Raw genomic sequence first — 14,357 nt, forward strand, 5'->3', positions numbered from 1 at the left:
GTTCTCTGACTCACTGTTTGTCACTCTTTCTCACATACACACCCTCTGTTTGTTACTGTCTCTCTCAGGTGATTTATTATAGTGATTCAGTTGAATCTACTCTAATATATGGGAGTGAATGCAAGTTATGAATTGAAAGAGACTGAGATTTACCTCGTCTGCCTGTGCTCCGAGCCTGGCACTCGGCTGGCTTTCCTGATAACGAAAATGAAGCTGTCATGGTTTGTGGTGAATGGATGACTCATGCAATAAGAGCTCTTTCTGCAGCATAGGTTTGTGTGATGTGCAATATAACCACAATCAAGTTTTCTGCAGGAGTGAAAAGGGTGCTACTATATTCTTTTATTTTATGTGCGGCATATATGCCAAAACCTATATGGGCAGAAATAGTGTGTTGCATAATGAATGACATTCTGATTATTGCGTGTGAGGTTCAGAAATAATCCTAGGTGTCCTAGGATTGTGGACATGTATTCATCAGTCGAATTCTTTTATGCAAAGTGAGGCAGAATCCAGTGACAGGGCTGAGCAGCTGGTACTCCAGCAGTCCTGTGTACTCACATTACAGTCTCTAGCATTTCTCCATAATACAGGAAGTTGCTCTTTTTTTTTTTTTTTTTTGTGGTTGTGTCCCTTAAAATGAAAATACAACACTGCTCTCCTACATTCTCTTGTGGTTCACTGAAAAGACTAAATATATAATACATTTTGACAGTTTTAATTTATCAGAAATAATTCAATTCAGCCTTGGTTTCTGAAATGAGTCATGAATTACTATACAGGATGGGTTGTTTGTTGAATCTCTGAACCACAAAAAATTCACTGCATTTATAGGATTCTTCCAAATTATAGTGTTTCTGCCTTTGTCAACTGCAATGTAATGATACCAATTTATCATTAAAATACAGATAGTAAGTACAAATAGTGAAATTGTTAAGATCAGTTGGTAAGGTTCTGAAGGATTGCGGGTTTTATTCTTAGCACTGCCAGATAGCCACTGTTGAGCCCGTTATCAATGTCTTTAACCTGCAACTACTTATGTGTGGATTGTATTCTATGCTAATAGTGTGGGCCAGTAGTACCAGAGTACCAGTGTACAAGAACCTTTATACAGATGTGGCCACTGAAAATGCACGTCAAAGGAAACGGGATCCTACTATTTCAATGCGGTATCACGCGGAATCACACATTTGCTTCGGGCACAGGAAATACAAGACCAATAGGGGGCAGTAGATTGCTAGTAGATAAGAGTAGTTCTGCCTGGACATATACTGTATACACATATGTTCTTTTACAAACCAAACGGTGCTGTTTCTTGTACTGAAGCCCATGATCTGCTTGTGCTTGGACCGCGGATCTGTGAACCTCTCTCAGAACCATTTTACAACAAGCAGCGGAGCACATTAACCATTGTCGAGCCTGAAAACAATGGAATGTGTGGTTGGTTAGATTTAAGAAAAAAATATTTCTTATAGTTTACATAAAAACATTACGTTTCTCATCAAAACTAATGATAAACCTAATTTAAACAAGTTTCTAATTAATATATTCAATTATACAAAGTACGTGTGATCGAATCACATGGTACAGGCACAATAACTATAGAATTGAATAAATTAAGATGGCTACAACCTGTGTGCTAGGGGCAGACTTTACCGTTAGACAAAGGTCGGCAATTGCCTTTGGCCCCGAGCTACCAAGGGCCCCCAGAGCGCTGCATAAACTTATTGTTAAAGTTTTATTTTTTTCGCTAATTAATTATGTTTATCTAAAAATCCATAAGCTAAAATGCCATCAGAATGCTTAATTTATGAGTAAACACCCCCCCACACACACATGCACTATTCCACAATTTTACTGCGCATCTGCGGAAATGTTTCATGAAGTAGCCAGCTCATGCAAACGTCAGTGGCGTCACGTGTAGTGTACAGACAGAGCAGAAATGAAGCGGAGCAGCGGTGCTGAAAAAAAGGAGAAAGCATAAAAATGTTTTTATCAAAGCCTGTGAAGTGTTTTAATTAACAGATTTTGCCTTTGGCATGGAGGCAAGTTGTAGTTTTGCAGGTGCTGATGCCTCCAGCATTACAGCCAAAGAACAGCGAGGCTGAGACAGGCAGCAGGGTTTAGAGAGTTTTATTCTCTCTCTCTCTCTCTCTCTCTCTCTCTCTCTCTATATATATATATATATATATATATATATATATATATATATATATATATATATATCTCAGCAGGGTTCATTATCTCTCTATCTATCTATCTATCTATCTATCTATTTCTTTCTCTCTTTCTTTCTCTCCAAATGAAACAGCTCTGCAGACTCGATCATATGTGAGTTTAATGTCACATGATGTGTGCAATTCAGATGTGGATTCATGTTCAGTGCTACTTGCATTACATTTATTCATTTAGCAGACGCTTTTATCCAAAGTGACTTACAAATGAGGAAATACAAGCAAAGTGATATATCAAGCGGAGAACAATACAAGTAGTGCTACCGTACAAGATCTTTTAATTGAGTTCTCGAAAAGCAAAGTGTGCAGAGTATAGGTGTAAGTGCCAGAGTATTTTTTTTATTTTTTTTTTAAGGATAATGTGGGGGTTGCCGTTTTATGGGTTAATTAGGTGTTCACGGAAGAGGTGGGTCTTTAGCTGTTTCTTGAAGATAGTGACAGATTCTGTGGTCCGGATTGAGGTTGGAAGTTCATTCCACCACTGAGGGACAGTTAGTGTGAAGGTTCTGGAAAGGGACCTTGAGCCACACTGAGTAGGTACTACTAAGCGTCGGTCATTAATCGATCGCAGATTGCGTGAGGGACTGTAAGCTTCAGGAGAGTGTTGAGGTAGAGGGGTGCTGTCCCAGACAAGGTCTTGTACATGAACATCAAGGCCTTGAATTTGAAACGGGCGGGAGATAAAGTGGGATGTGACATTGGTTCTTTTAGGCTCGTTGAAGACGAGGCGTTGCTGCATTCTGAATCATACTTCAAATAAATATGTCTAAATATTACTCTAATTTAGTAAAAAGAAAAATATTTTAATAAGCTGCTGTCCTACTGTACCATACAGTGTCTTATTGTTTGCTCTTGGTTAGTGGTCATAGTGAAATAGACCCATTTATTAATATAGGCTTAATATCAAGATTAATTTAATAATATTATTATTAGACAATAAAATACATTATTATTATTATGTTATTATAGTAGTAGTAAAAGTAGTGGTAGTCGTAGTAGTAGTGGTCTATTTATAGGGCGTAAAATGTTTAGATGTGGATTATTGTTAGTGCTAAAATATAAAGTTTCAGTCCTGATTCAGGATTTGCTCAGCTGAGTGGTGCAGCTCTACTACACTGCACTCAGATGATGCCCCCTGACTAGCTAACATGCTGTCTTGATTGTTTTATAGTCTTTGTCACACTATTATTCTGTTTCTGTTTGCCTATTTTACAAATATGACTTGATGTCTGTTCAGTAATCCAAATAAATATGTTTAAATAGCATTTTATGTTTCTGTATTATGTTATATTTTTATTCTGGTAACTGGTGTTAAAAATTGGTCTAATCATCAATGAGCCAGTCTGTTATGATGTGGCGTGTTGTGGACCGGATGTGGTGGTCCCCTCTGGGCCAGACAGTCCAGCTGAGCCTCAGCTTGGTTGAGTGTTTTGATTTAATACACATTTTTTTTCCATTGTAGAAAGTCAATTTGCATGTGCATGAATTTAAAGTTTCAATATTGAAAAAACTGGTTTAAAGTGAACACAGAAGTCCACACACTGAAAAAAAATGCATATTGAGTTTACTTAATTCAAATGCGTACATCAGTTCCACGTGATTGAATTGAGTCACATTAAAATAATTTGTTTTCATACATCAAACATGATTTGATCATATATTTTCAATGTCTTTAATAAAATTAACCCCAGTTATCTACATTTAACAACAGCAATGTTTTACCACTGCGTAATTCTACCACACACACTTTACAAATGTTCATTTAAATACAATAGTTATAGTACCTGTACTGTGTGAATCGATCAAAATTAATATTCAAACATTTTGTGTATTAATTTAACATGTGGCAACATTTATCAATCATGTTCACAACATGATTTACACAGCCTGACTATCACAGATAGTTGTTTATTCGTGTAATTTTGTGCAGCTGCAGGTTGTAATATTGCATTTATATTGTGTATGAATCTGATTAATCTCTTATATGCATTTGGGTGAGTTAATCAACCAGTAGTAAAGTGCTTTAGTTTACTGGTTTTCATTCGCTCAGCTCATGCAGCTCATGCACGTCATTCCTTCTGATATCTATATCATTACTTTCCATCCCCATGTCTTTATCCCCACCATTTTTCAAAACAAAGTGACGCCCATGTATTGCCTAAGCAAATAAATTACTGATCATTTATTAATTAAGCTTTTATTAAATCTAAATTGCAAAGAATATACAATAATTAGTATCAGAATTATTTTAATCTAATGATTTCAGCAGTAATTGCAGTACAGTAGATTTGTTCTGTGGATTTAAAAGACAGACCGAAGTCAGTTGTCTGTTTTGGAGAAGTTGGATAAGTCAATCTCTTTCCACCTTCCATTCACTGGGTGTGAGGTGGAATTGCCGCCAACCGGTCAACTGGAACTGTGGTTTTCCCATTGGTCATTGATCTATTACCAAACGTTCCAGTTGTGGGGTTTTTAAGTGCACCATTCATAGAATCCAAGGATAATTTCTATCAACATTTTTGTTTGTTTTGTATTTTAATATACATTTTTTTTAAAAACACCCTAACATGCTTTAGGGAAAAGTTATCTACAAAATCAGTAAATGCATGTAAATGCAGTGTCAATGCAAATGTTTAATTTGAGAAATGCTGGTAATAAAAGACAGAATTATAGAATACTATGATGATCTTAAGATTTATAATACTATAATTGATGTGATAGAATTAAATAACCATGTTACTTGGTAGTGCATATCTTTCTTGGCAATTTATGGCTATCACTCTCTTCTGGCACAGATACATGCTGGGTCTGTCAACCTTGCCTGCTCTGGTGCAGTTCCTGGGATTCCTCTTTTTGCCTGAGAGTCCTCGCTGGCTCATCCAAAAGGGTCTTACCCAGAAGGCTCGGCGTGTGCTCAGCCAGATCCGAGGCAACCAGAACATTGACGAGGAGTATGACAGCATCAAGAGCAGCATCGAGGAAGAGGAGAAAGACAGAGCAGGAGGTGAGTAATACATCTGAGCCATACAACAAACAAACACATGTATTTTATTATTTGTAGTTGTTATTTTACCCTGTCCAGGTTCCCCGTGACCCTGAAAAGGAGTAAGCGGTAGAAGATGAATGGATGGATAGTTGTTATTTATTTTGTTTTTTTCTATTCTCAACCTCAGTGAACAGTGAAGTGCCGGCTTTACGCTTACCATCTAATTTCAGGAAGAACTGATGGATCTCTTATTATAGGACAGAGACGGAATTAATACATGTTGTGAATGACCCGAGGCTTAGCATCAACACACGCATAAAATATCTATTTGAATCTCAACAGATCTCATTGTAGCATTTTACACTTGATCAGAAGATCCTTATCTTTTATCTTGAAAATTGGGTAGGTCTGTCAGGGACAGTATTAGAATGCCGTAAGTCATATTTGATAGATAGTTTCTTGTTGCTTTGGGAAATATCAAACATGTTCTGTTAGCTAGAAAATATAATCAGGAAAGATTAGATTAATTTTCACAGCTGTGCTGATGATACAGAACTACATTTCTATAATATACTTTCGGTAGACTAATCAAATGATATTTCTTCGTGGATGTCTCACAACTGGGTGTAACTTTCCATTCTGTTCTCTGTTTTATTCCTCATGTAAGAAAAAAATCTTCTTCTTCTTTTTATTTTTATTATTATCATTGTTGTTGTTGTTGTTGTTGCTATTGTCATAATCATTGTTACTGCTGTTCTCGTTGCTGTTGATCAATCCTGAAAACCTTTCATTACTCTCTGTGAGCTCAGACATTAGGCAGTAATCATCATCAGCTGTGCACAGAAAAGCCACTCATGTCTGACAGAATGATCCTATTTCCTGAGCAGAAATGTTCTGAGCTTTGAGCAAAGCCAATGCAAGGTCACACAGAGGGTCAAGAGGAGCTGTGGAAATTGGATGTGCTTTGTGAGTCATTAGCCCTGATAGAGAGCTCTATAGTAGCAGTGATCCTCTGGAGGCCCTGTGCTGCAGTACCTGCACCATTTGTCCTCATTGCTAGTATAAGGCAGTTTAAGCATTCACATCCGCAAGGTTGCCTTGTTGTGCTGCTAGACAGTTTGATGCCAGTATTGTTTAAATATTTGCCCGTAGTCTGGATGCTAGCTGGCAGGCATAGTTGCTATCATCTTGTACTGAAGTTAGGTTGAGCTCTCACCAACACATAATAGCAGGTTGACACAGTATGTGGTACAGTAAGCATTAATTGATTCTTCCTTCCTATTTCACTGGTTACTGAAGGATCCCCGGCACAAGTTATCTTCCACTAGATATGGTGCCTTGCATATGTATTCACCCCCTTGAACTTTTCCATATTTTTTTATGACCAAATCCTGATTGATACTTGGTGTTGTTTTGTTACTGTCTTGTCTTTTGTGTTATTAATGCTTTCTGTTTAGGTATGTTCTCTAAAAACTCTGGGGGTATCCAGGAAGAGGTATATTATATTGAAATTACTTGACACTTTAATTGCATACAAGTTAATTACAGCCATCAATTAAAGTGTTTATAAAATGTCTACACAAATCTGTTAAAATTGCAGGTTTTTGTGATGTACAAAGAATTAAATCAATATAAATCGTTCGCACCTTTAATATACCATTAATAATAAATTCATGTGAAAAACATTTTAGAAAGAAAAGCAAAAGAAAAACACGTAATAAGCTGGTTGCATATGTGTGAACATTCCTAAACAGATATTTACTGTTAAGGCACCTTTTCTTTGTAATACAGCACTCAGTCTTTTTAAGAGTCTACCTTTTCAGCACATCTTGACTCAGCAATTTTATTCCAGCCTTCATTGCAAAAATTTGGTTGGGTATAATATACTGTGATCTAATGACTTTTTCTGATAATACCGTAATGTAACGCATTACATTTTAAATGTATGTAATTTGCTTACAGTTACTGATGTCAATAAAATTAGGTTACTTGTGTTACAAATTTATTGTTAAGAAAACAATATTAAGTAAAATGCATTTTAAAAATAAATCACATTTTGTGCAAGCAGGAAAAGAAGGTGTGTAAATGTCTAAGTGAGTTCCAGTTTACGTGAATATGATATGAGCAGAGCATAAGGAACGATAATGTACTTTGCATGGCTCTGTAGCAGCTAAACCCATTCAGTGATAGCTTAGCTGTGCCTCCCCGTGGCTAGTGACACCAAACTAGACTAGTTAGAAAAGTTTTATATTTAATCCTTCTATTAGTCCTACAAACAGTGACAACACCCAAGGCAAGTGTCATGATAAATCCAAATTTTTCTGATCATGTCATACATTGACTTGCGCTAAAATGACTGAAAGAACTACGAGTTTCACTCTGTAGTGTATTTTTGTAGGTTTGATATGTTTTGAAAGTAACGTGAAAGTAAATTAATTAGTAATCTGATTATTATTTATATGCAGTAATCAGTAATGTAATCATATTATAATTTGAAAGTAGTAATTAGTAATCTGTAGTGGATTACGTTTTTTGAGTAACTTACCCAACACCGGTTGTTCGTGTCCTTTTGGAGAGATGTTCTCTAGAATGTCAGTGTGGTGCCTTATTTTCACCACTTTTGATTATGGCCTTCATGGTGTTCCATGGTACATCTATTGTTTTAGAAATGCTTTTGTACCCCTTTCCTGATTGATACCTTTTGACAAGAGAGATTCTGTTTATGCTTTGTAAGCTCTTTGTGGACCACGGCTTCAGCACTCAGTTGAAACCGAGAAGATGTCAAGAAAATCCTACAGAAACAGTTGGTGTTTATTTGGGGTTAATCAGAATCGCTTAATTTATGACAGGTGTATGATAATTACTTTTGCATTTACATTTACATTTATTCATTTAGCAGACGCTTTTATCCAAATGACTTTTGAATATGAGTTTGAATGTGATTGGCTAATTCTGAGCACAGTCACATGCCATGTTATAAAATGGTGTGCACACTTATGAAACCAGGTTGTTGTAAGTTTTTTTCTTTTTCTACTTTTTCCCCTTATAATGATTCTATTTGTTTTTTCACTTGAATGTTGTTGGCTGCTATGGAAAAAGAGCTGACATCACTGATATTTGTTTAATTTTTTAAAATCAGAAAAACTTGCAGTTTTAACAGGGGTGTGTAGACTTTTGATATTCATGATACAGTATGTGACTTCTGGTTACACCAGAGCTAATTTAATTGAGTTTCACAGCAATCAGAGTGAATACTTATGCAATCACTTATGCAATTTAATGTTTTTTTATTTGTAAATAATTTATAAACTATATGAATCCCCACTTCCATAATGTGGGCTATATTTTGCATATTCACACAGGAGTGTTTTCTTAAATTAGATATATTACAATAAACAGACTGTTTAATAAACAATTTAGTATGAGATATACACAAAAACAGAAGAAGCACAGCACTGTTTATACCATTTTTATTTTTATTTTAGTTTAACGACTTTAAAGTATTTAATGATTTTTTTAAATTCACTAACTAGCCTACAATCCTGCTTGAAGTACCATGACACAAACATGTGCGATTAAGCTAACAAATTTATGACATATAATGTCAAACACATTGGTCCAGACTGTTGTTGATAAATACCAGTGGTAACGCGAGTACATAGTCATGTCAGTGGAAATTGAGTAATCATTGTCCCAATGTGTGGTGAGCCAGGGTCCTTACCAGTGACAGAACTTGTGTACACAATATACTGATTCACGACATAGGGAGCTGATTGAGACGCACCCATAATATTCAAATGTTTAAATGGTGCCTGATTGAGTAATGAAACAGCTAATTTTTCTGTACAATTGGCACTGATTTAAAAAAAAAAATCAGTAAATTGCTTTTAACTTTGGTCTAAAAGCATCACAATTAGCTACCAACAATTATGACCGCTGTCTAAATTGAGCCATTTGTGTGAGACAAAGACTGTTTTTAAAAGTAACTCTATGAAAAATGGAAGGTCATCTAGTAGTAGTGGAAGCTAAAGGTCTTTCACTCTGACCATGTAATTGAGGGGACTGCTATAAGACAGAGGCCTTAGGGCTATCACTCACACACACACACACACACACACACACACACACACACACACACACACAAATGTTGCAGCCCTCACCTTTCAGACATGTAATGTCACTGGTTATTGCCTTCAAACAAGGGAGTGGAGAAGTAAACACCACTGCCTGGACATGTCAAACCCATTGCTATAACAATAAGAAATCTTCCTCAGTTTTGTTTTCTTTCACCAAATCAGATTGTGCTTGACTTCACTTCAATGACATAACATTTTATATTGAAGATATACACACCAAGAGAAGCTTCATTATAGCTTAAACAGTTTAAGGCGCTGGATTACTTATCAGAAGGTTGGGGGTTCAAGCACCAGCACAGACAGCCTGCCACTATTGGGCCCTTGAGTAATGCCTGTAACCCTCTCTTCTTCAGTGGCACTGTAACATGGCTAACCCTGAGTTCTGACCTCGACTGTTGAAGAAGCTGGTATACGCAAAGAAAATAATATAGCTGTATTGCAATATATGACAAAAAATGCTTTCTTTCTGTATTTTCTAAACATTATTAGCCAAGTACATTAACCAAGTAATTTGCTACAGTAGGGTTCTCACACAGGGGAGCACAGTGGTACAGCAGGAAATATTGTTGCCTCACAGCAGCCAAGTCCTGGTTCAATCCTGAGGTCATGTTACTGTCTGTATGGAGTTTCACATGTTCTCCCCATGGGTGTCCTCCAGATTCTCCGGTTTCCTCCCACCTCCTAAAAACATGTTGGATAGCTATACTAAATTGACCATAGGTGAAAATGAGTGTGTGAATAAGTGTGTGTGTGTGTGTGTGTGTGTGTGTGTGTGTGTGTGTGTGTGTGTGTGTGTGTGTGTGTGTGTGTGTGTGTGTGTGTGTGTGCCTTCATGGTGACTGGCGCCCCATCCGGGTTGTATTCCCATCTCATTCTTGGAGTTCCCAGGATAGACTTCAGAACCTCTGAACCCCTGACCAGGACAAGGCGGTTATTGAAGATGAAGAAATTAATGAGTTCTCAGACAAATCCAGGAAGTTACAATGACCATGCAAAATATAATAAAGAATTAAAAATCAGCTCCTCCATTTAGTTTTCTCCAAAACCCACCCCAAAACACATGCATGCAATGTGTACAGGTCTAGGTTTAATAGGCAGCAGGAGATTGTTAAAGAGCAGTCATACAAAGAATAATATTTTTATATAGGCATGGTTGCTCTTGAGCACTGAACACTTTGTGTGTACATTTATATAACTCAAGCAGCAAACTGTTTAATGCCTGTACAGATCAGAGTTTGGTATGATTGATGAGAGACACAGCTTGGGGGTAGAAGCTGTTGCTGTTTCTTGTGGTCCTGGTTTTAATTGCTCTGAATTGTTTCCCAGAAGGGAGGACTCTGAGAATGTTGTCTCTAGGGTGAAGAGGGTGAACAAATATTTTGCTTTCTCACTCCCTGGTGAGTGTATAGTTTCTGGAGGGTGGGCAAGTTACAGCTAATTCTTTTCTCTGTTAATTATTTTCACATTGGATGATGTGGAGTGATGTGCATTATATGTGATACGTGTATCTAAAATATTTATTTGAAATACAAAATACCATTCTGTGATTTGCGTTTAATGATGGTGGTAAAAAAAAAAAAAAATGTGTGTGATTTTGTGTTCTTAAAATAACATGCCTGTGTGTTCATGCATAGTCAAATAAGTTTAATAAATAAATTGAAAATGAAGATATTATTTGGAAACATTATTAGGAAATATATAATTATAGTTCCACTATGTACCCTTGGGAGTATATGAGAATTAATCGTCCATATCCCTTCAAACTTACTCCAGTATTTTCTTAATACAAAATACTGTATCTTACTTCATACATCTTTGATATCAATGTATAGTAATTTATCTTGACACATCATTGGAGTTTCATTGGGTTGTGCATCCAAATGCATACTGGTGTATTTTTGCCCATCCCTAGCTTTAGTTTGACCCTTACTTTATCAGTGTATCATCAGTCCAACAAGACCGGTATGGATTGCATGGATGCATTTTAATAGACTCAAAAGTTCAATCCTCTGCTGAGCCTTCTTTGTGATTAAGTCGATTCAACAGCAGTGACTCTCAAGCCCCGTATACGCCTTCTTTCAACCTAATCTTGAAAGACAATGTCTAAATGCTAAAACTTCACTTGTGGTTAAGATACATACAAATGAGAAACATATTTCAATTCAGGACAGCCTGTAGTAATTCTGAATCTTAAGTAAGTTGCGCTGGAAAAGGGCATCTGTAAAACGCTGCAAATGTAAGTGTAGTAGAAAATGTCAAAATTTTTTCTATATGGAGAGTTTTCCCAGGCCGCCATGCATATGGTTATTTTGACACTACACACAAAAAATACAAACAGTATTTGACATCCATCATACAGCCAAATTTTCTATGTATACTGTAGCATGCATTGGAATTTGGTATCATAGATTCAAGCCAAAGAAAATATGACCACATTATCATCAGTTAAAGTCTTGTGAACTGTTAAGTCTTAGTCCTCCATGTTGCTCTTGTGTTGTGGCTGTTGTGACACCAAATTTCCCCTTAGGGATCAAAAAAGTACTCTCGATTTATCTCTATCTCTATAAACGTTAATTCTGAATAATCAAATTTGATTTGGAGTTGAATATACTGTGATATACAGTTGAATATAAATTCCCTTAATTATTTTGCATGCACTTAAAATAAAGCAGGTTTTAGACTGTTTTCAAAGATGTTGAGATGATGTGTGCAAAAAAAATGCAGGGAAGATATTATCTGAAATTGCTGGTTCATAGTGCAGTACAACCAGCATGCAATCTGTGTCAAATTCTTTAAGAAACAAAGCGAGAGAGATGAACATTGGAATAGAGGGAATTAATAGCTATTATTGCTTTGCTTAGCTTATTTGATCTCACCTGAATTATTATTACATAAAGAAGACTGAACATACTTAATTGTTGTTTTGCACAATGATTTTATATGTACTTAAATTTGTTTGGTAAAAATAGAGAGCAACCTCCCATTACTGCACCATCCTCTATGCCTTCTTTTGGCTGATACAATTTAAAAGCGATTTCCCTGGGTCATAAACCGTGTTCATCTGAGCAGTCATTCATTTCATGGGTATTTTGATCTCTTTGGGGTTTAATGATGCTGTCTATTTTAATACAATGATAAACACAATATCTCATTTTTTAGGTCCTTATATTTATATGCCAGCTATGAGTCAGGCAGCTTCTCTTGAAGCTTGCACAATGAAGCATGAACATTGGAGAAATGGAGGCTGTATTAATGAATTTGCTCAGCGAATTAATAATTCACAGTTTTAGGATTTTATGAAACTCTTTCAGAGCTCAAGGTCTGCTGAAAACAGTGTGTGTGTGTGTGTGTGTGTGTGTGTGTGTGTGTGTGTGTGTGTGTGTGAATGTTTCTCTGGCATTTATCAGTATAATTGTCTCACCTGTTTACAGTCTAGTTTGATAAATACTGATTGTTCCTTACAGTGTGACACATTTTTAACACCCTAAACACTTCTGTGTTCCTTGCTCAACACTATTAGTCTGTCTCTCATAAGATTTGCAAGTTGTACACTGAGCACACTGTAATTGAATAGTAGGATGCATGAAGCATTGTAGTCTAATTCATTTCAGTTAATACAATTTAAAAGGATAATTTTCTCTGTCTCTCTGTCTCTGTCCCATCTCAGTTTTATGGACCCTACAGAGATAAAAGACGAATAGACGGTTTTGAGACTGCCTTTTAATCAGTGTTTTAAATTTTCATTTGTGTTTTTGACATCTGTAGGTATTCCTTTTCCGTGATGCTTCAATTGTCCTATTTAGCCGATTATATGAAAGGACATTGGTCAAATGTAATAAAGAGTATTCACCACTTCCCTTATATGAACTCTCATTAGTGGGGAATTAAAGCATGAGGCAGAGGATCATTTACCATGCAGATGAAAGCTTAATGCAAGTGGATAGGAGTCTTTTTAGCCAGAGCGAGTTAGGTGGAGCCATCTGACGTCCACTCAGTGCCTGCCATCATTAAGCTTTGATGGGCATAGCTAGGTTCATATTTCAGAAATGTTACCATTACTTTCTGGACATTTGGTTTGGAATTCTCCAATTCAGCCTTCTAGACTCCAGCACAAGCCTACAGAAGGACGCCAGATTGACTGCTCTCTTTGAAATGTAATCAGAATCTGCCCAGAGTCTCTATTTTGTAGTAATCACTCGCAGTGGCAAATGAGCAAAACCAAAATGAGCAATAGTGAGGATTAAAGGCAGAACACACTGCTTTGTGCCTGGGTACAAGTAGACATGACAGTTAATTAAACAACTCTTTGAACTCACTGGCTTTAAAAACACGTACATACTCATGTACACAGCATCAGGAAGGATGGCAATGTTATTACAGACATACTTTGGGGATTTTGTTTACTCAAAACCATCCATTAGGGTGTTGGTGTTCACAGAGATGACACCTTAAGATAAGATGAAGTTCTCTTTCAATAATCCTGACACTCTGGTTGAGATTTATAAGGAAATTAATAGTTCACAATGAAAAAAAAAAACTCCAATAGGTAGACTATATGGCCAAAGAGTTTTGGACACCTGACCATTACACCAACATGTGCTTATAGAACATTCCAGTCTAGATTTAGTCTCCTCTGCTGTTATAATAACCTCCATTCTTCTGGGAAGGCTTTCCACTAGATATTGTAGTGTAACTGTGGGGATTTGTGCTTATTCAGCCACAATAGCATTAGTGAGGTCAGTTATTGATGCTAGGTGAGGAGGTCTGGGGTGCATTCAGTGTTTCAGTTCATCCCAAAGGTGTTCAGTGGGGTTGAGGTTAGGGCTCTGTGGAGGTCATTCGAGCTCTTCCACTCTAATCTCCGCAATCTTTGTCTTTGTGGAGCTCGCTTTGTGCACAGGGGCATTGTCATGCTGGAACATGTTTGGACCCCTTAATTCCAGTGAAGGGAAACTGTAATCCTATAGCATACAAAGACATCTTATACAATTGTGTGCTATA

The 14,357-nt window shown here is 36.6% G+C and overlaps 1 protein-coding gene across 1 annotated transcript in view; it reads left to right on the plus strand.

The window, feature by feature from the left end:
- LOC108280145 (proton myo-inositol cotransporter) overlaps positions 1-14,357 on the plus strand; it is a 62,536-nt gene that overhangs the window by 12,210 nt on the left and 35,969 nt on the right. The window contains exon 3 of the mRNA XM_017494925.3: positions 5,030-5,238. Coding sequence (XP_017350414.1) covers positions 5,030-5,238 — 209 coding nt within the window. The remainder of the gene's footprint in view (positions 1-5,029; positions 5,239-14,357) is intronic.

This window comes from Ictalurus punctatus, chromosome 19 (genome assembly GCF_001660625.3).
Source record: "Ictalurus punctatus breed USDA103 chromosome 19, Coco_2.0, whole genome shotgun sequence".
NCBI lineage: Eukaryota > Metazoa > Chordata > Actinopteri > Siluriformes > Ictaluridae > Ictalurus > Ictalurus punctatus.